At 42.7% G+C, this 21,886-nt stretch overlaps 1 protein-coding gene across 1 annotated transcript in view; it reads right to left on the reverse strand.

Moving 5' to 3' along the window:
- The window catches only part of LOC126362567 (acylamino-acid-releasing enzyme-like), a 128,973-nt gene that overhangs the window by 58,431 nt on the left and 48,656 nt on the right, over positions 1-21,886 (reverse strand). Inside the window, exon 7 of the mRNA XM_050007891.1 lies at positions 17,091-17,262. Coding sequence (XP_049863848.1) covers positions 17,091-17,262 — 172 coding nt within the window. The remainder of the gene's footprint in view (positions 1-17,090; positions 17,263-21,886) is intronic.

The following is a 21,886-nucleotide window of genomic DNA, read 5'->3' on the forward strand; positions in this document are numbered from 1 at the left end:
CTATAGAAAATTTCCTAGTAGGATTTCGTATTTCTCATCTCTACAACAATGCAAGTTAGTTTCTTGTTGGTTGGTATTCTTGATATTCACAACAATCGGTTTATTTTCAGAGAAAGTGATTGCTGATGTCAGACGGCAGTTATTTATCTTGTAAGCTTGCAGTGAGTTAGTGCAGTTCCCAATATATAGGCCTCCAGTAACGTTGGTGTCCTACATAGCAAAAACGAATTCAAGTAAAAACTTACTGATGCCAACAATGCACCAAGATAAAGGCACTGTTGGAGGAGAAAAGAATAAAACTGAGATAAATGCATATTATAATTCCACTAAAGGTGTAATTGATACCATTGATCAAATGGCGCATATGTACACCTGCAAGAGGGGAACAAAGAGATGGCCTCTATCTGTATTTTACTCCCTCATCGACATTTGTGCTATCAATGCAACCACCATATTCATCCAGCAACATCCAAGATGGAATGAGAAGAAACACAACAAACAGAAACTTTATCTTCTGCAAGCTGGTATGGAACTAGTGAAATTACATCAGGTAGAAGAAAGAAATGCCAATGCAAGAGGGTCTAACCAAATTGTTCAATCAAAGGAGACTATTCTACAAAAGAAAATCAAAGAAATGACAACAGAAGCACATCAGCCTCCTGCAGGGAAAGGTCGGTGACATATTTGTGTAAGAAAAGCTAAAACAAAGAAGCAGAAGTACAACAACCTAAGTAAACCAAAACAGTATTGTGGACAGTGTCACAAACATGTGTGTAACACACATTCAGAAAAAATTGTGAAGTGTCTCTCTTGCCTTGAAGTTGAGGACTGAGAGTAGTCTATTGTATATGAACACATCTGTATTTTGTATTGTAATATGTCAATTTTTTATTCACTCAATCCAATATTTATAACAATTAACAACATTATTGAGCTGATGCCTTAGTTAAATACATAAACCCTTTTGAAAGTAGTAATTTTTCGTCAGTAAACTTATTTAATACCTGTGGGCTCGCCAACACCCCCCCCCCCCCCCCCCCTTCCTTAGGCATCCAAGTTAGAAAAGAAGGCTTGGGCGTCCTAGGGTTAACACAATCAGTATTACTTCTCGTGTCATCATTGACAAACCAACTATTACCCATTTTCACAAAAATCATGACAATCATCAATGATTATGAAAGAGAGAGGGGGGGGGGGGGAGGGGGGGAGGGAGGGAGAGATGGGGGGGCTGAGGAGGTGTGTCAAAAATGGCAAGTATTTTAAAGGTAATTAATAGAGTGCACAAGCATCTGTGGAGACACATTGTACAACCATAATTTGCTTCAGGTACCTCAGTTCAGAGCAATTTCTTGAGTGTATCTGTTTAGCAATTCTATTCCCAGTCTTTTTTTTATTATCTATATGTAAACTGTTCAAAACACAATAAATAGCCTGGTGGAAGACACTTTTCACCACACAATCTATTAGCATTTCATCTCACTCCATTTACAGGTGAAGAATGTGAGGAATAACTGCCTCTATGAGAGAAGATGTAAGTCTAATTTTACTTTCAGGAGATCTGTGAACAGTGTAAAAAACAAAAAACGTAAAGCCCACTCACCAAACTTGTGCTATTGACACCACAAGCTTCACAAGTTTGAGGGTCTTCTGGGTGAATGGCAGCAGCTGATGTTGCAGTAGACACTTGCACTGCTGCCCGAGTGTTTGTGGCAACTGTCCTTGCTTTGTTGTTGTGCTGTGTACTGTAGGTATGTTGTATTTTTCGATAGAGGTTCCAAAAACGCAAGAAACACGTGCAATGATGACACAGGAAACAGTTGAAACTTTGGTGAAGGAAATGGTCAAACAATCAGAGCAGAATGTCGCATTACAAAAACCAGTAGACACTTTAATAATGAATAATGGGTTTCAACAGAGTTAACTAGCTGGGATGATGCAGGAAAAAGCTACATTCAGTATAACTGTTCCTTTAGTGGGTCTCATTATGGTTAATTTCATGGCTCCTTTCTTGGATAAACCCAAGGATGTGTCAGCCTTTACTGACAGGCTGAAAGCTGCTGCTACTCAGGATGAAGTTACAGTTAGTGGCTGAAGCAAAGATGTACATCATGTATCATGAGGGGTTGAATAAGGAGTGTACGTTTGAACAACTTTACCTTCGGTCAACAATGTGAAGTGCCAAGACATGTTGCACAACTGCGAGTCTTTTAACCCAACTAAGTTTTTAGGTGCAATGCATCACTTTCTACATGTTACGAAACAATGAAATACCAAGAGTTTTAAATATATACTTCTCCCTCACCACCTACCACTGACACATGCATATGTTTGTCATTTTCAGATATTTTGACACATACATTGTAGATGGAAGGTTAATTAGGGACTATCAGTGTTACCACAAGCAGAATAGTGTTAGATCCTTAGAGCAGATCAGGAAAATCAATGTGCAAAACTGTAAGTTAACACAGAATGAGCAGACATGTACAATTATTCTTCAAGAGGACCTCCACTCTGTATGTCATGAAGAGAACAGATAAATAATTCCAAGGATTTGACTGCTGCCACTAAAGTTGCTATGCATCTAGAGAAAGTAGACATAGCAAGTCAGTTGCTGGATAAAAGGGGTGTTTTTTTTTCCCTCAGAAGTGAAATGATATTGGCATAGATGCATGGGCAACCAATGCTATGAATGTGGGGTGGTGGTCATTAGGTGTGAGTTTGTCAAAATAAAAGGTGAAGTTAACAGCATCATGGTAATGGTTCTTTAAAACCCCAATAGAAATTGCTCAACTGATGGACGGCATTCCCAACAAAGTGTAATGCTACTAAGGCATATGCAGAGGCAGAGTGCTGCTTGGTGGGCATGGTAAACAGAATGGAACACAGGTTTTTTGTGGACAGAAAGGCTCATGTGCCAGTAGCCAGCCTGGACCTCCTGGGCAGGCAGAGACTGAACTCTCCTCAACATACATGAGGTGGTATCACTGGAATCAACACTTCTCAGTTTCTGTATTGGAGCAAGGAATTTTCAGAAATATATGGAAAAACTGACCACTGATGGTGAGGGGTACTGTGTAATATTAGGGCTGAATTTTCTGAATAAGCATCACGCAAAAATTGATTTTTTGCTGCACATTATCAAATTTGGTGGAAGATTGCTCTTGCCGGGGACTGATACTTTCTCACAAGGTTCTCCTGTCAAGAAGGTGGAGCCAAGTTAACTGCACACATATTCACTAAAGCTCAGTTCACATGATAAAGTACCAAGAAGTACAGGGAAGCTACTATGGGAGAGTATGGCTACTGATCTACTTAACAGTAAGTTCTGTGTTACAGAGCCTTGGAACACAATGACAGATTGGATACTTGGACTGTTGTCTACACACAAGCATGGCATGGATGCAGGAAGTAAATGAGGAGTACCTGATTCCACTGAGTATGAATAATTTTGGCTCTGACTAAGTGGAGCTGCCAATCTGGATATCCTAGACGAGGATGACCTAGATGGGTTGAGTGGAGTCATTGATGCATACACAAGAAAGTACAGCATTTAAAAGGAAGAGAGAGGACAGTTATGGAAAACCTGTCAATACAATTCATGGATATGTTCAATCTTAGTGGACCGTTATCAACAACACACATGATGCAGCATAAAATCCTAACAGGGGATAATCTTCCGGTCTGCATGAAGCCACTTACAGAGTACCTCTGCACTTGCAACTGATAATGGTGGAATTCAACAATGCACAGTTGAAGGACAGCATTACTAAGGATACTGATAGTTCCTAGGGAACACCTACTGCCAATGTGCCAAAATCATCAGATGGGGTGAAGAAATACAGGTTTTGATGTGATTCCTCATATCTGAATCCAAGAATGATGATAGATGCATATCCTGTACTGAATATAACAGAAATGTTGGACAACCTAAGTAAATGTGAATGCTTCCCCATGATGGATTTAAAGAGCAGATACCATCAGTTAGGAGTGGTTTCAAGAAACCGGCTGAAGACCACATTCACTGTTCCATGGGGACACGACATCGACAGATGTCATCTGGGCTTAAGAATGCACCGGTCATGTTCCAGAGGTTACTGGATGGAGAGCTAAGGGGATCTGAGCGAAGTCAATGTATGACCTATTTAGACAATGTTTTTTCTAAACATCTAGAAGTATAGCATAACAACTGGAGAAAGTGTTTAGGAGGCTGCATTTCACACATTTAATGTTAAGTACTGAAAAGTGGCATTTCGTGTCTGCAGAGGTAAACTATCTATGTCATGTGATTAGCCAAGAGGGTGTGAAGACTGACCCAAGTTTGAAGTGTGCTGTCTGTGATTTCTTACCACTGCAAACAACACAACAACTTCAATCATCTTTAGCCCTATGTAATAATTACAGAAAATTTGCCAAAGGGTTTGCTGAAATCACTAAACCATTAACTCACTTGGCATTCAAGAAATTGAAAGAGGCACTAAGAATCAGCCCCAAAAATTTCCCAATTACGAAAATGAACTCATCCCATCTTGTGTCGCAAGAGACCAGGTGATTGGATGGGTCGTGAACAGAATTACTCACCCAAAGATTTTCATTCATAAAGAACAGTATCCTATCAATAGGCAATTATTCAAATACCAGCATTTGCTTTGTCTGCAACAGAACATACATAATCCACTTCATATCCCAAATATAGTTGATTCCTTGCTATTTGTACAATACATTACTGATCACATTTGTCACTCATGGTGTTTACAAAGGCTATTCAATTTTTATACTAGGTTATACTTAGGTATAATGAGCAACTAGCAAATATCCATACCAGGTTAATTTGGTCAAAATTCAACAATTTTCATTAGATAACAATTCATCACAGATAATCTGACCCTCTAGGACACTGTAAAACTGCAAGTATTACTAAGCTGTCAGTCATTAACACATTACAATGAACAATAATGGACCTATTATACTTCATGAGGCACACACTAAATTAGTTATACATCACAGTAGATTCACTACTAAGAATAACATGATACATTCTGCTGTAAAAAAATTTTCAATCTAGTTGTAAGCTGTGATATAAATGCCATTTCAATGTATTTTGCTTAGGAGATGCCTAACTTAAAAGTTTTTTGTAAGATAGTGATTACATCTGGTTATTTGTATCCACAGTTCTTAAAGTATCACCTGGAAGAGTGCAGGCTGGTTTCACACAATCATCTGGTTGTCTGTCTGTCCAGCTGTTAAGAACCCTTTTTCTCAGGAACTGGTAGACACATCAAATTGAAATTTTTGTCACATACACTCCTGGAAATGGAAAAAAGAACACATTGACACCGGTGTGTCAGACCCACCATACTTGCTCCGGACACTGCAAGAGGGCTGTACAAGCAATGATCACACGCACGGCACAGTGGACACACTAGGAACCGCGGTGTTGGCCGTCGAATGGCGCTAGCTGCGCAGCATTTGTGCACCGCCGCCGTCAGTGTCAGCCAGTTTGCCGTGGCATACGGAGCTCCATCGCAGTCTTTAACACTGGTAGCATGCCGCGACAGCGTGGACGTGAACCATATGTGCAGTTGACGGACTTTGAGCGAGGGCGTATAGTGGGCATGCGGGAGGCCGGGTGGACGTACCGCCGAATTGCTCAACAGGTGGGGTGTGAGGTCTCCACAGTACATCGATGTTGTCGCCAGTGGTCGGCAGAAGGTGCACGTGCCCGTCGACCTGGGACCGGACCGCAGCGACGCACGGATGCACGCCAAGACCGTAGGATCCTACACAGTACCGTAGGGGACCGCACCGCCACTTCCCAGCAAATTAGGGACACTGTTGCTCCTGACGTATCGGCGAGGACCATTCGCAACCGTCTCCATGAAGCTGGGCTACGGTCCCGCACACCATTAGGCCGTCTTCCGCACACGCCCCAACATCATGCAGCTCGCCTCCAGTGGTGTCGCGACAGGCGTGAATGGAGGGACGAATGGAGACGTGTCGTCTTCAGCGATGAGAGTCGCTTCTGCCTTGGTGCCAATGATGGTCGTATGCGTGTTTGGCACCGTGCAGATAAGCGCCACAATCAGGACTGCATACGACCGAGGCACACAGGGCCAACACCTGGCATCATGGTGTGGGGAGCGATCTCCTACACTGGCCGTACACCTCTGGTGATCGTCGAGGGGACACTGAATAGCGCACAGTACATCCAAACCGTCATCGAACCCATCGTTCTACCATTCCTAGACCGGCAAGGGAAGTTGCTGTTCCAACAGGACAATGCACGTCCGCATATATCCCGTGCCACCCAAGGTGCTCTAGAAGGTGTAAGTCAACTACCCTGGCCAGCAATATCTCCGGATCTGTCCCCCATTGAGCATGTTTGGGACTGGATGAAGCGTCGTCTCACGCGGTCTGCACGTCCAGCACGAACGCTGGTCCAACTGAGGCGCCAGGTGGAAATGGCATGGCAAACCATTCCACAGGACTACATCCAGCATCTCTACGATCGTCTCCATGGGAGAATAGCAGCCTGCATTGCTGCGAAAGGTGGATATACACTGTACTAGTGCCGACATTTTGCATGCTCTGTTGCCTGTGTCTATGTGCCTGTGGTTCTGTCAGTGTAATCGTGTGATGTATCTGACCCCAGGAATGTGTCAATAAAGTTTCCCCTTCCTGGGACAATGAATTCACGGTGTTCTTATTTCAATTTCCAGGAGTGTACTACAGTGGCATAAAAAAATTTAAACTTCCACGTCAATTCAATGAAAAGGTACAGCCATTTAAAATACATACGAGGATCATTCAGTAAGTAATGCCCTACATTTTTTAAAAAAGCCATTAACATACACAGACAAACATTCTTGTTGGTGCTTCACATTTGATGTTTGTTCTGTGCCTCAGTGAAGTTTCAAACCATTCTGGCACATAGCAGAGCCATAGTACAACGTCAAAATGGTGTCCATATACAACTCATGTTACAGGCAGTGTGCTGTTACTGAATTCTTGTGTGCAGAAAAAACACTTTGGTGGACATCCATAAACGTTTGTGAGCAGTGTATGGCAATGCTGCAGTTCATAGTAGTACAGTTGGGCAATGGGTAAAGTAAGGTACAGCCTCACAAAATGCAGAAACAGAGCACTATGATCAGCCACACTCGGGACGTCCTGTCACAGCAAACCTACAGTCCAGATCTATCGCCCTCGGACTTCCATCTCTTTGGGCCACTTAAAGATTCTCTACAGGGAACACACTTTGAAGATGATGAGAGTGTCAGTCATGCAGTGAAAACACAGCTACGCATATGAGACAAGAGTTTTTACCAGCAGGATGGTTGGTTTAAAAGAGGAGGAAGGAACCAACCTGCTTCATCATCAGTCCCTTGTTCCTAATAAAACAATGCCACGAGGGGGAGAATAAAACAAACAATGTACAACACGAGAAAGAAATAAAAAAACACAAGAATGAAGGAAAGGTTGTTGTTGTGGTCTTCAGTCCTGAAACTGGTTTGATGCAACTCTCCATGCTACTCTATCCTGTGCAAGCTTCTTCATCTCCCAGTACTTACTGCAACCTACATCCTTCTGAATCTGCTTAGTGTAGTCATCTCTTGGTCTCCCTCTACGATTTTAACCCTCCACACTGCCCTCCAATACTAAATTGGTGATCCCTTGATGCCTCAGAACATGTCCTACCAACCGATCCCTTCTTCTGGTAAAATTGTGCCACAAACTTCTCTTCTCCCCAATCCGATTCAATACATCCTCATTAGTTATGTGATCTACCCATCTAATTTTCAGCATTCTTCTGTAGCACCACATTCCGAAAGCTTCTATTCTCTTCTTGTCCAAACTATTTATCGTCCACGTTTCACTTCCATACATGGCTACACTCCATACAAATACTTTCAGAAACGACTTCCTGACACTTAAATCTATACTCGATGTTAACAAATTTCTCTTCTTGAGAAACGCTTTCCTTGCCATTGCCAGTCTACCTTTTATATCCTCTCTACTTTGATCATCATCAGTTATTTTGCTCCCAAATAGCAAAACTCCTTTACTACTTTAAGTGTCTCACTTCCTAATCTAATTCCCTCAACATCACCCGACTTAATTCGACTACATTCCATTATCCTCGTTTTGCTTTTGTTGATGTTCATCTTATATCCTCCTCTCAAGACACTGTCCATTCCATTCAACTGCTCTTCCAAGTCCTTTGCTGTCTCTGACAGAATTACAATGTCATCGGCGAACCTCAAAGTTTTTATTTCTTCTCCATGGATTTTAATACCTACTACGAATTTTTTCTTTTGTTTCCTTCACTGCTTGCTCAATATACAGATTGAATAACATTGGGGAGAGACTGCAACCCTGTCTCACTCCCTTCCCAACCACTGCTTCCCTTTCATGTCCTTCAACTCTTAAACTGCCATCTGGTTTCTGTACAAATTGTAAATAGCCTTTCGCTCCCTGTATTTTACCCCTGCCACCTTCAGAATTTGAAAGAGAGTATTCCAGTCAACATTGTCAAAAGCTTTCTCTAAGTCTACAAATGCTAGAAACGTAGGTTTGCCCTCCCTTAATCTAGGTTCTAAGGTAAGTCGTAGCGTCAGTATTGCCTCACGTGTTCCAACATTTCTACGGAATCCAAACTGATCTTCCCCGAGGTCGGCTTCTACTAGTTTTTCCATTCGTCTGTAAAGAACTCTAGTTAGTATTTTGCAGCTGTGACTTATTAAACTGATAGTTCGGTAATTTTCACATCTGTCAACACCTGCTTTCTTTGGGATTGGAATTATTATATTCTTCTTGAAGTCTGAGGGTATTTCGCCTGTCCCATACATCTTGCTCACCAGATGGTAGAGTTTTGTCATGACTGGCTCTCCCAAGGCTGTCAGTAGTTCTAATGGAATGTTGTCTACTCCGGGGGCCTTGTTTCGACTCAGGTCTTTCAGCGCTCTGTCAAACTCTTCACGCAGTATCGCATCTCCCATTTCATCTTCATCTACATCCTCTTCCATTTCCATAATATTGTCCTTAAGTACATCGCCCTTGTATAGACCCTCTATATACTCCTTCCACCTTTCTGCTTTCCCTGCTTTGGTTAGAACTGGGTTTCCATCTGAGCTCTTGAGGGTCATACAAGTGACTCTTTTCTCCAAAGGTCTCTTTAATTATTCTGTAGGCAGTATCTATCTTACCCCTAGTGAGATAAGCCTCTACATCCTTACATTTGTCCTCTAGCCATCCCTGCTTAGCCATTTTGCACTTCCTGTTGATGTCATTTTTGAGACGTTGGTATTCCTTTTTGCCTGCTTCATTTACTGCATTTTTGTATTTCCTCCTTTCATCAATTAAATTCAATATTTCTTCTGTTACCCAAGGATTTCTACTAGCCCTCGTCTTTTTACCTACTTGATCCTCTGCTGCCTTCACTACTTCATCCCTCAAAGCTACCCATTCTTCTTCTATTGTATTTCTTTCCCCCATTCCTGTCAATTGCTCCCTTATGCTCTCCTTGAAACTCCGTACAACCTCTGGTTCTTTTAGTTTATCCAGGTCCCATCTCCTTAAATTCCCACCTTTTTGCAGTTTCTTCAGTTTTAATGTACAGGTCATAACCAACAGATTGTGGTCAGAGTCCACATATGCCCCTGGAAATGTCTTACAATTTAAAACCTGGTTCCTAAATCTCTGTCTTACCATTATATAATCTATCTGAAACCTGTCAGTATCTCCAGGCTTCTTCCATGTATACAGCCGTCTTTTATGAGTCTTGAACCAAGTGTTACCTATGATTAAGTTGTGCTCTGTGCAAAATTCGACCAGGCGGCTTCCTCTTTGATTTCTTTGCCCCAGTCCATATTCACCTACTACGTTTCCTTCTCTCCCTTTTCCTACTACCGAATTCCAGTCACCCATGGCTATTAAATTTTCGTCACCCTTCACTATCTTAATAATTTCTTTGATTTGATCATACATTTCTTCAATTTCTTCGTCATCTGCAGAGCTAGTTGGCATATAAACTTGTACTACTGTAGTAGGTGTGGGCTTCGTATCTATCTTTGCCACAATAATGCGTTCACTATGCTGTTTGTAGTAGCTTACCCGCATTCCTATTTTCCTATTCATTATTAAACCTACTCCTGCATTACCCCTATGTGATTTTGTGTTTATAACCCTGTAGTCACCTGACCAGAAGTCTTGTTCCTCCTGCCACCGAACTTCACTAATTCCCACTATATCTAACTTTAACCTATCGATTTCCCTTTTTAATTTTTCTAATCTACCTGCCCGATTAAGGGATCTGACATTCCACACTCCGACCCGTAGAACGCCAGTTTTCTTTCTCCTGATAATGACATCCTCTTGAGTAGTCCCTGCCCGGAGATCCGAATGGGGGACTATTTTACCTCCGGAATATAACAAACACTAAAAGGAACAAAGAGGACCAGAAAACAACAGAGACACGCAAGGAACAGTTAGAAGAGAGTAAAACAAGAAAGCCAATTACAGTGGTTGGCTGACCACAAGAATAAAAAGGAGAAGCCAGCCACTCTGCAACACATTGAAATCTCCACCCTAAAAGCGCTAGGGTGGAGTACACAGAGGGACAAAGGACATGAGCGAAAACTTAGAGCAAATGATAAAACCCATCCTTATGAATAAAATGTAAAACTAGAGCTGCTGTTGATGCATTGTCACCCAACACCGAAGGCAGGGTTCTGGGAAAATTAAACGTCCGCCCTAGAAAGGCTAGAAGTGGGCAATCCAGCAAGAGATGAACAACTGTCATTTGCGAGCTACGGCAACACCGAGGTGGGTCCTCGCGACAGAGGAGGTAACCATGCATTAGCCATGTATGGCCAATGCAGAGCAGGCAGAGCACAACTGGTTCCCTGCGAGAGGCCCACACGGAAGACTTCCACACATTTGTATTCTCCTTAAACACACACAGTTTGCTGTGTGTACTATTACGCCATTCAGTCTCCCAAAGTCGAAAACCCTGCAGTGTAAGACAGAACACAGGTCAGGTTCAGAGAGGCCGATCTACATAAGTGGTTTCCACATAGCCTGTTTGGCCAGCCTGTCGGCAAGTTCATTGCCTGTGATTCCAATGTGACCTAGGGTCCAAACACCACTCAATGACTGGACTGTTCCAGGGCATACATGGACTCCTGGATGGTTGCTACCAAAGTATGATGAGGGTAGCACTGATCGATAGCTTGTAGGCTACTCAAGGAGTCAGTACACAGAAGAAATGACTCCCCAGGGCATGAACGGATGTGCTCAAGAGCACGAGATATAGCCACCAGCTCTAGTGAAAACACTGCAGCCATTGGGCAAGGAATCCTGTTCAGTATGTCTCCATGGACATACACGAAACTGACATAACCATCAGCCACCGAGCCATCAGTGTAAACAACCTCATGGCCTCGGTACACGCCAAGAATTGACAGGAAGTGGTAGCAGAGCGCCACGGGGTTAACTGAGTCCTTAGAGCCATGTGATAGGTCCAGGCGAAGCCACGGCCTAGGTGTACACCATGGAGGTGTATGTGAATGGACCTCAAGTATAAGTGGTAAAGGCAAGAGCTCAAGTTCGGATAGAAGGGATACGACATGAACTGCAATTGTAAGCCCTGACCTGGGCTGCTGATGTAGGAGATGAACCACATTGGGTGGCAAAAGGAGATGGTAATTCGGATGCGCAGGAGGACTACGAACATGTGCAACGTAACTGGTGAGCAGTTCTGCATGCCTAACTTTCAATGGAAAGACCCCAGCCTCCACCAGGAAGCTGGTCATCGGACTCATCCTAAAAGCTCCTGTTGCTAGTCGAATGTCACAGTGATGTGCTGGGTCGAGTAAATGCAATGCTGAGGGCGCCTCGGAATCATAAACCATGCTCCCATAATCAAGGCGGGATTGAACAAGGGCTCTGTAGAGCTGCTGCAGCATAGAGCGATCTGCACCCCAGTTGATGTTGCTCAGGCAGCAGAGGACATTGAGGTGCTGCCAGTAGATCCGCTTAAGCTGACGAAGGTGAGAAAGTCAAGTCAATTGGGCATCGAAACCCAGTCCTAAGAATTGATATGTCTTCACTACAGTGAGTGGATTGTCATTAAGGTAAAGTTCTGGTTCCAAATGAACGGTACAATGCCGAAAGAAGTCCATAACGCATGGCTTTGTGGCCGAAAACTGGAAACCGTGGGCTAGAGCCCATGACTGCGCCTTGTGGATCGCTCCCTGTAGGCGCCGCTCAGCAACACCAGCACTGGTGGAGCAGTACGAAATGCAGAAGGCGTCTGCATACAGAGCAGGTGGGATGGAAGCCCTACAGCTACTGCTAGACTGTTAATGGCCACTAAAAATATACACTAAATACGGAGCCCTGCAGGACCCCATTCTCCTGGATATGTGGGGAACTATGGGAGGCACCAACCTGAACACTGAAAGTATGAAGCAACAGGAAATTCTGGATAAAAATTGGGAGCGGGCCTCAGAGACCCCACTCGTATAATGTGGGAAAGATATGATGTCGCCAGGTGGTGTCATACGCTTTTCGTAAATCGAAAAAGATGCCAACAAGGTGTTGGCGTCTGGCTGTTCGGATGGCAGACTCAAGGGACACAAGATTATCAATGGTAGAGCAACCCTGGCATGGAGCCAGTAGGCCACGTGACTCCAGGGCTCAACCTAACCACCGACACACCATACTTTCTAGCAAATTACAAAGAACATTGGTCAGGCTGATGGGCCGATAGCTATCCACATCAACCAAGTTTTTGCCAGATTTGAGCACTGGTATGATGGTGCTCTCTCCTGGCATTGCGATGGAAAGACACCATTGCACCAGATCCAGTTGAAGATGATGAGGAGATGTCGCTTGTAGTCAGACGAGAGATGTTTAAGCATCTGACTGTGTATCCAATCTGGCCCAGAAGCTGTGTCGGGGCAAGGTGCAAGGGCACTGTAAATGGGATGTTATAGGGTTCACTGTGGTGTGTACTGAACGAGAGGACTTCCACTTCCATCTGCCGTTCGAGAATTCAAAAGGCTGGGGGGTAATTCTCCGATGCAGAGGCTCAATTAAAGTGCTCGGCAATCGTGTTTGTGTCGGTAGATAACACGCCATCGATTGTAATGCCAGGGATACCTGTTGGGGTCTGGTACCCAAAAACACATCTGATCTTCACCCAGACTTGGGAAGGTGACATACGGCACCCAATGGTCGAGACATACCTCTCCCAACACTCCTGTTCCCGCCTTTTGATAAGTTGGCAAACAAGGCCATCGAGCCGTCTAATGGCTATTAGGTGCACTAGGGAAGGATGCTGCTTATGTCACTGTAGAGCTCGCCGTTGCTCTTTAATTGCCTCAGCGACTTCCGGCGACCACTAGGGTACCAACTTTCACCAGGGCACCCCAAAGAAGGAGGAATTGCATTTTGCACTACAGAAATGATTGTTGTAGTTACCTGCTCAACCACAATATCAATGGCACCATGTGGGGGGAAATTCAGTAGTGACAGCAGAGGTGAAGGCTTCCCAGTCTGCCTTGTTGAAAGCCCATTTGCATAGGCGTCCATGGGCATGATAGGAAGATGGGGAAGTGATCACTACCACACAGGTCGTCATGTGCTCTCCAGTGGATAGATGAGATAAGTCCTGGGCTGCAAAGTGATAAATCAATGGCTGAGTAACTACCATGAGCCACACTGAAATGTGTGATGGCTCCAGTATTTAAGAGGCAGAAGTCAAACTGAGACAGTAAAGTTTCGACATCTTTGCCTCGGCCAGTAAGCACGGTGCCACCGCACTAGGGGGTTATGAGCGTTAAAATCTCCCAAAAGTAGGAAAGGTTTAGGCAGTTGAGCGATCATTGCAGCCAATGCATTCAGAGGTACTGCACCATCTGGAGGAAGATATACATAGCAGACAGTTAATTCCTGCGTCATCCGTATCCTGACAACCACAACTTCAAGAGGGGTTTGAAAGGGCACAGGCTCACTACATACCAAGTTCAGGACATACACGCAAACTCCACCTGACAAACTATCATATTCGCGATGGTTCTTGTAATATCATCTGCAGCTACAAAGGGTCCACATTGCTGGGAACTGATCTCCTGGAGGGCAACGCAGAAAGCTGGTTAAAAGCTTAACAACTGCGTAGCTTAGCCACTGGAGGATAATGTGACTGTGAGGCTGGGAAGGCATGGAACATTCAATGAGGCAGTTTACGCATCAGGGTCACCTGCCGCCGCTGACTTATTTCCTGGGCAGTCTATATCCATTGTGTCTGAGGGTCTGGTGGGAGCTAGGTCCTCAGTGGATGCCAGAATCTCCACCCCATCCTCAGATGCAGAGCTTGTAGGTAGTGGTGGTGTGGTTGCCACTGCAATTCTCTTGGTCTTGGAGGTCTTCTTTTCGGGTTTCTCTCGCTGCTCCTTTGTTTTCTCTGGCTGTGAGGGCTTCGCTGATTTAGCTCAGGGACTGAGGGTGATCATGAAGCCCTACGACCAGCTGCTTTTGGGCACTTCAGCCACTGGCAAGTGTCATCTTTCCCACTAGCAGAAACCTGGGAAGGGAGTGACCCAAGGGATCCCTTCCTAGCAAGAGAAGCAGAAGAAGACTTCCGACTGAGAAGTGGGAACTGGTTCCCCAATGGTTGTGGGGGCAGTGCTCTAGGTGGTGCGGGAGCAACAGAAAGGGAAGTTCCCCCCACCATCAAGGGGGCAGGTGGAGTCTTCTGGCTCTGAAAGCTAACTGGAATTTGTGGAACTGATGGGGCTACAACAGTTCTCATTGCGGCGGCGTAAGAGGAGGACATACCCACAGGATTCCTCTTAGCCTCAGTGTAGAGCAGTTGGTCCAGGGTCTTATATTCCATGATTTTCCTTTCTTGCTGTAAAATCCTGCAGTCTGAGGAGCAAGGGGAATTATGCTCTCTGCAGTTGACACAGATGGGAGGCAGGGCACATGGAGTATTGGGATGCGAAGGGTGTTCACAATCTCAACATGTGACGCTGGAAGTACAGCGGGACGACATATGGCCAAACATTCAGCACTTAAGCACCACTTCAGGGTAGAGATATATGGCTTGACAGCACAGCGTAGACCATCACCTTGACTTTCTCGGGCAATGTGTCACCCTCAAAGGCCAAGATGAAAGCACCAGTGGCAACCTGATTATCCCTCGGACCCCTATGGTCTCGCCAGACGAATGAACACCTTGGCGCTCTAAGTTGGTGTGCAGCTCGTCGTCGGACTGCAAAAGAAGGTCCCTGTGGAACATAATACCCTGGACCATATTTAAGCTCTTATGCAGCATGATGATAACAAAAACATCCCCCAGCATATCACAAGCGAGTAATGCCCACGACTGGGCAGAGGATGCAGTTTTTATCAAGACTGACCCTGATCACATTTTGGACAAGCCCTCTAAATCCTCAAACTTGTCTTCTAATGCTCAACAACAAAACTGAGGCTTCATTGAAAGAAAGGAGTCCCCATCAGCTCTTGTACATACAAGATATTGTGCCAAATAAGGTTCACTGCCATCCTTAGCCTGACTTTCCTCCCACGGTGTGGCCAGGTAGGGGAATGATTTAGGGTCGTACTTCCTTGCGTTGTGCTGAGACTTTGAACACTTAGAGACTGCTGGTGTGTGATCACCAGCAAGTGATGACATGGTACGCTTCATCGCGCATCATCTGCCCTGATGCCACCCACTCTGACCAGCGGCCCTCCCCAAGGGCACCACCCAGTCGTAGCAAAGGCCACCTGGCAGGATGGCCATTGCCGGGAGTCCCGATGTCACAGGGTGACAAGCATCTACTCCTTGGCATAAGTGGGGAGTTAACAGCACAGGCATCAGCAGTGGTCAGGGGGCTAAAACCAACAGGGTATGTGGCAGCCCCACTACAACGGACTGTCTACCATGCTGGATATCAGCGGCAACCAAGAAAACAGGTCCATTATCATCGTCAGTGCAGAAAACGATACTGCACAGTGGATGGAGGAAAACACACCCAGGAGGGTGACCTAACTCAACACCTGGAGAATGAGTGCAAGTGCAGATCCATGTCAATAAAGAATGTGACAGGTCTCAGCACATGATGGACACGAACCACCATGTAAGGCACTCTTTCCCAATTTGCTGGCTCTTCAGGAAAATTTGGAAAAATTGAGGTCAAACCAAACAGAGGACCATCACCTAACGGCCAAAACGTGTGAGAATCCTTTTAGTCACCTCTTACAACAGGCAGGAATACCTTGGGCCTATTCTAACCCCTGGACCCACAGGGGGAGCTTTTACCAGCAGGCAATACATGCTCTTTCACAACATTGGTGTACAGCCATAGAACGTGATGGAGACGACGTAGAAAAATGGGACATGGACAAGACATGTCTTAACAATAAATAAGTTCTAAGAAAAAAATGTGGGGCATTACTTCTTGAATGACCCTTGTATTTTGATATCTTGCCAGTATCAGTATCAATAACATAATTTATATGGAATCCTTCAAGTGCAAGTTGTCCTCGCACTTAACTTGGAATAATTTCCCCCCCTCCCCAGTAGGTTGCTATCAACTCTTAACAGTGCACTTTTGGGTGTACTGCTGAGCTGTTGATGCCACTTTTTACACACAACATTTCAATGACCAACTCAGTGATCTTCCTCAGATGCTGCAAGCTGGTCGTCAAAACATTGTTCAATGACTCAACTGTACACGCAAAAATACACCATTACTCAATCAAATCAAGAAAATTGAAGAGATCACTACAAACTCTTCGAGGATTCTCTTAGTTACAGACCGGGGAGAGTGGTATGGGACAGTACATCACTTGTTCTCTCTGTGTTGTAGATGGGTTGACCTATGCTCTCTCAAAATGCCTCCTCAAGCAGTATTTCGTTAATTATGGTTAGACTGGAGGCACCAGATTCAAATTCTGTACAGAATTTGTTGCCTTGTTGAGTGTTTGCAATTTCAGCTTATCTGGTGTAAAATGAATACTGTCAATTTTCATGTTCACTGTTTTTTATATAGACTTTGAGAATCACTAAGAGATATCAGACTTACCTATGTCAATCACGTAGGAGTTCACCTTGTGTCTTTGAGGGGTACTCAGTAAGATGCGTTTGGAATCACTACTCCAACAACGCCGTGGCAGTGCCTGATTGTACAGTCCATAGAAAGGACTACCACCAGCAGTTTTAACACTGCGACGCACAATGTCAACCAAAACTTCCTTCTGTAAATAATATCAATGGAAATAAATTCTATAATTTAATTTTGCACACAAATTATCAATGAGATATTTTATTTCTGCTTGATATTAAATTGCTATATTAAAAACAGGATGGCATGAAGAATAATAACTTACAAGTTTTACTTGCCTTTTTTGTCATTCCTTGCCCTGCTTGCATGTGGGAAAGAGAGATTATTGAAGATGTAAAGAGCTTTATAACTCACTTTCAGCAATGTGTTACTACATATTATGCTACGAGCTCACATAATAATTGTTTTTGCCTCTCCCAATCATTCACAATTTCTCTTCTCAGTATTCAAAGTATAAAGATGCTACAATACCAGAAAAAATGCCTTAAAGACAAACATTTATCCACATTTTTGTCATTTGTTGCTGTTATATAAAAGAAAAAACAGCAGACTTTACAGTTCCAATTCCGGAAATAAAATTCTAACTCTACTTTTTTAAAAAACAGGAAGTTCTTTCATTTTAGCATCAAATCAATTTATTAACTGTAGTGGCAGCACCTGACTTTACTATGGAAACTGAGAAGCCGGTGTATTATCACTGTCAACCACTGTGGTGCAAATAGTCAGATGATGCTGGTCATCAGGAGTATCCTATGACGAGAAGATAACGAGCTCAGTAACACTGCACAGTTCTCTCTTTTTTTTTCCTTTTTTTAATAATAATTTTTGTTATTTTTTCACCAAGAAAAGCTTAGAAGAAAAAGAACACTGACTTGTTAACTACTTAAATTCAGTTTTTTCCTAGTTAACTGCCTTTTATAAGAACCGTCATTGGACATGCAATTTGAGGAAAAGGTTACAGAAGGCGAGAATCACTTTATATACAAAAGATTATCAGTGAAAAATAGCCTCTTCACCTGCTATGCAGTCATATGCTATGATGTCTGTTTAGTATTAATCCAGACTGACTACATATTTATGCAACAGCCTTTCATACATGAATGAACAGCACTTTCCAGTCCCATCTTAAGTATGAACATTTATTTACTTTATAATGAGAATTCTGCCTATGGATGATTCTTTTATTTTCTGGGTAACAACATATAACAAATTCAATACCTGACTGGTCTGTATTCATTACATTAATATCTACATACAAAATACACCTTAATATGTATGGCTGTATCTTGTACCACAATAAAAGTGTATTTAAAAAACCTTTTAAGTAACTTAGAAGACAATTACATCACATAACACTTAATCCACATTCAATTTGTGTACTTTGCTCACGAATAAGATTTGATTATTGAATGTACATATACTTGTGTGTACACCATATAAGGGTACAAGATTCCCCCTTCACTCATTCACCCACCCCACCCCATCCCACTCCACCCTATCCCAACCCCACCCTCAATAAAAAATTAACTACTGGAGAATCTTAACACTCCTACTAATCCTGTTCAAATAAGTTGACACTCCTCACTGACCTCCCTTATGGTGGTAGCTAGGAAAGGTGATGCAGGGTTGAGATGTGTGCAATACAATTTAATCAATGTCTTTATTAACCAGATGAAAAGTGACAATTTAAAATGCAAATTTAACATTTACAATATAATACACAAATTATAGTGACCTCAAAGCATAGCCATTAAAAGAAAACAGAAAACAGCATTACTTCGACAGAAATCTATCAAATTTAATTCTCACACTAGCCAGTTGGCAATGCCACAATTAAATGTACTAAAAATCTCAGACCAATAGCAGTATTTACAAAACACTCATTACGATTGGGACCACCACAAAATAAGCAGTAGCTGAAACACGGGCACTAATGAAGGCTACAAATTATCTCACATCCTTGACAAAAACAACAAGGCATGAAACATAAGACCAGATTACTGAATTTACCTGAATCTAAGCCACACTTGAACGTAAGATGCACCCAAAAAATGAGACTCGAAATTCAAGAAAAAAAAAAAAAGTATCCAAATCTAAGCCACACCCGAAAAACCAGACTCGAAAGTCAACTTGTAGGCTACATTTCAAGACAAATGAAGTTGGTTCATTCTAACATGCGGCCATATTTTAATCGGTTGAACCACTCCTTAATTTGTGTTACACCCATCGCATTTTCTCCAAACACCTGCTGAATCTTACAAATTGTTTCGCTTTGAGAATCACCACATTTCTGACAAAATTTGATGCAGTATCTTTGTTCAACACATTTAGTCATCTTGAGAGAATCAGCAATCCGATGAACGTGTTGTGTAGCACCTCACTCAGCGACCAATAGGAAGTGACTGACACACTGGGAGACGGGGGCCAAAATTCATGCATGTGCATAACACTCTCTTCCTTTACTGTGCACAGTGGCGCCGCACTATCGTCTCTATTTTGCATGGGAAAATCAAAGGTCAGATACTTTATAGACAGACCTCATAAAACATGTTATTTGGTCTTAAGTGAGCCGAAGTGGCAGTGCGACGCCTCTTCACACAGCATTCTTCTATCACGTCACTGTATTTCACTCTGTGGAATTCAAACGTATATATTTTGTAATGGATACTATCAAATTATATTCACGACAGTGGAAATTAAAATGTCCTGTGGTGCCTCTCCCGCTCCCAGTCAGCCAGTTTGGCATCCTGCCCCTCTTTAAAAAAAAACTTGCAATTAATGCTAAGTGGATTTATTTGGTAACTGCGAAAACAAGAACTTTTCAGAAAATTTGCTCTCTTTATTGCTTATTCCTTTATAACTTTGTGTTTTGTGTGACATAAAATTAAATATAGGACACACAAAAACATTTTTTTCTCTCTAAACTTGCTACAGCTTTACACGGCGTGCTTTCCTTTCTATGAAAGTATCTATCACCTCATCAAAATTCGTCAAACATTTTGCTACATGTAAAATTGAAATGTCACTGTCTAATACTGAAAAAGCTGTTAATACAAATAGTACCCAAGACTGGGGTGGTTTCTCGATCTGATTATGTCTATTTTGTCACTGCCTGCTAGACGAAATGAAATAGGCCTGTCTGATATTGTAGCAACTGCAACACAAACCAAATAAACGAGACTGTTTTGGCACAAATGGTCATTTTTATAGCACGACAGAACACAATTCATGAAGCACCAATATCAAATGCCTATTAGGCCTACAAAAAGCAAAAAGCTTTTTGTTAGGAAATAAGTTTCACACTTCATTCATACGTTCCAGCTTCTCAAGCATGAGATCAAAAAGTAGTAGTACAAAATTTTTGTATAAATTTGGAATCGTCATAGTCTTCCATAATTTGTGTGATGTCCACATTTCTTCTCCTTCCTCGTTCTAACAATCTTGTCATCACTAATTCTGTACTATTACGTGTTCGTACAATGTGTTTTCCACACTACTCCCAGAATTGAACTTAAGCAGCTGCTATCCAGGGACTGTACAACTGGCCCTTACTAGTGTAGTGACTGGGCCAAAACTTTCTGTCAAAACTTCATTTTTTTTGGATACACCGAGAAACTAATCTTTCTAATCTGTTATTCCTGTTTGTCATTTATTTCCATGCTGGTAGTCTGAATCTATGGATTTCGCTAATAATTATAACAAAGTTGATCATTCACAAACCCTGTCAACCACATAACAAACAGCAACTGGCATTCACCTGTTTGGCTTTGTTCCACTCAGCTCGTATAGCCCCATCTGCTTGGTCTGCAGGGAAGTTTATTTCTAGATGCAACTGGGCTTCCTCTGGCACAGACATCACATACATTACGCAGTCATTCAAAAATCAACTTACGATTCATTCAGAAATCAACTTAGAATGTCTTCAAATACATTAAAAAATCAACAGGGGTGCATTTAAAAATCATATGAATAATCGATAGACTAACATGCGCTGGATGCTAGGTGCTTTGCAAGACCAGGTTCTTTCCCCCCTCACGAACATGAAATTGGCGGCGCCCACCCCTGCAACTGCCGCCCAGGGTAGACACCCCGATGTTGGGCGGAGCCAGAACCGGTGCATGCAGAGGCCAGAGACCTTTCATAATTACTCTGTCTCCAAAGATTTCACCGAAATCTTGTTGGAAAAATGAATTATTGATCTCATTTTCATTCAGAAGGGCAATATATGGATAAATTATCTGGGAACAATAGACACCAAAAGTGATGGTAGTATCAAAAAAGATAGGCCTTATAATTCACACTCACATTATGGCAACCCACAATACAATTTCCTCTGTGTGCAATGCTGTTTCTCTAAAGGCATGCGGATTTTCTGATGACCAAATTCGTGAATTTTGGGAATTAATGTAGCCAGAAAGGTGAAATAAAGCTTAATCCGTGAAAAAGGTTCAATCTAAAACACCAACATCATTTCAGTTAACAAATTGCTAAAATCATTTACAATACACAATTCGTTTCACATGGTTCATAAAATGTAATTGTTGAAAAGCAGTAATTTTATAGGGATACATCCTCAGTTCTTTGGTTATGGTCTTATGTGCCATTGTACAAGAGACTTTACCCTCTTGCAATAATCTAACTGATTTTGTTGGATTCCGCAATATGATGTCCAAAATGTCGTTCAGTTTCCATTCTGTTAAATTTGTGCACCTAACAGTTCATGGTGCATCATGAACTGAACCTGTTGTCTGGAATTT

The sequence above is a fragment of the Schistocerca gregaria genome, chromosome 1 (assembly GCF_023897955.1).
Source record: "Schistocerca gregaria isolate iqSchGreg1 chromosome 1, iqSchGreg1.2, whole genome shotgun sequence".
Lineage (NCBI taxonomy): Eukaryota > Metazoa > Arthropoda > Insecta > Orthoptera > Acrididae > Schistocerca > Schistocerca gregaria.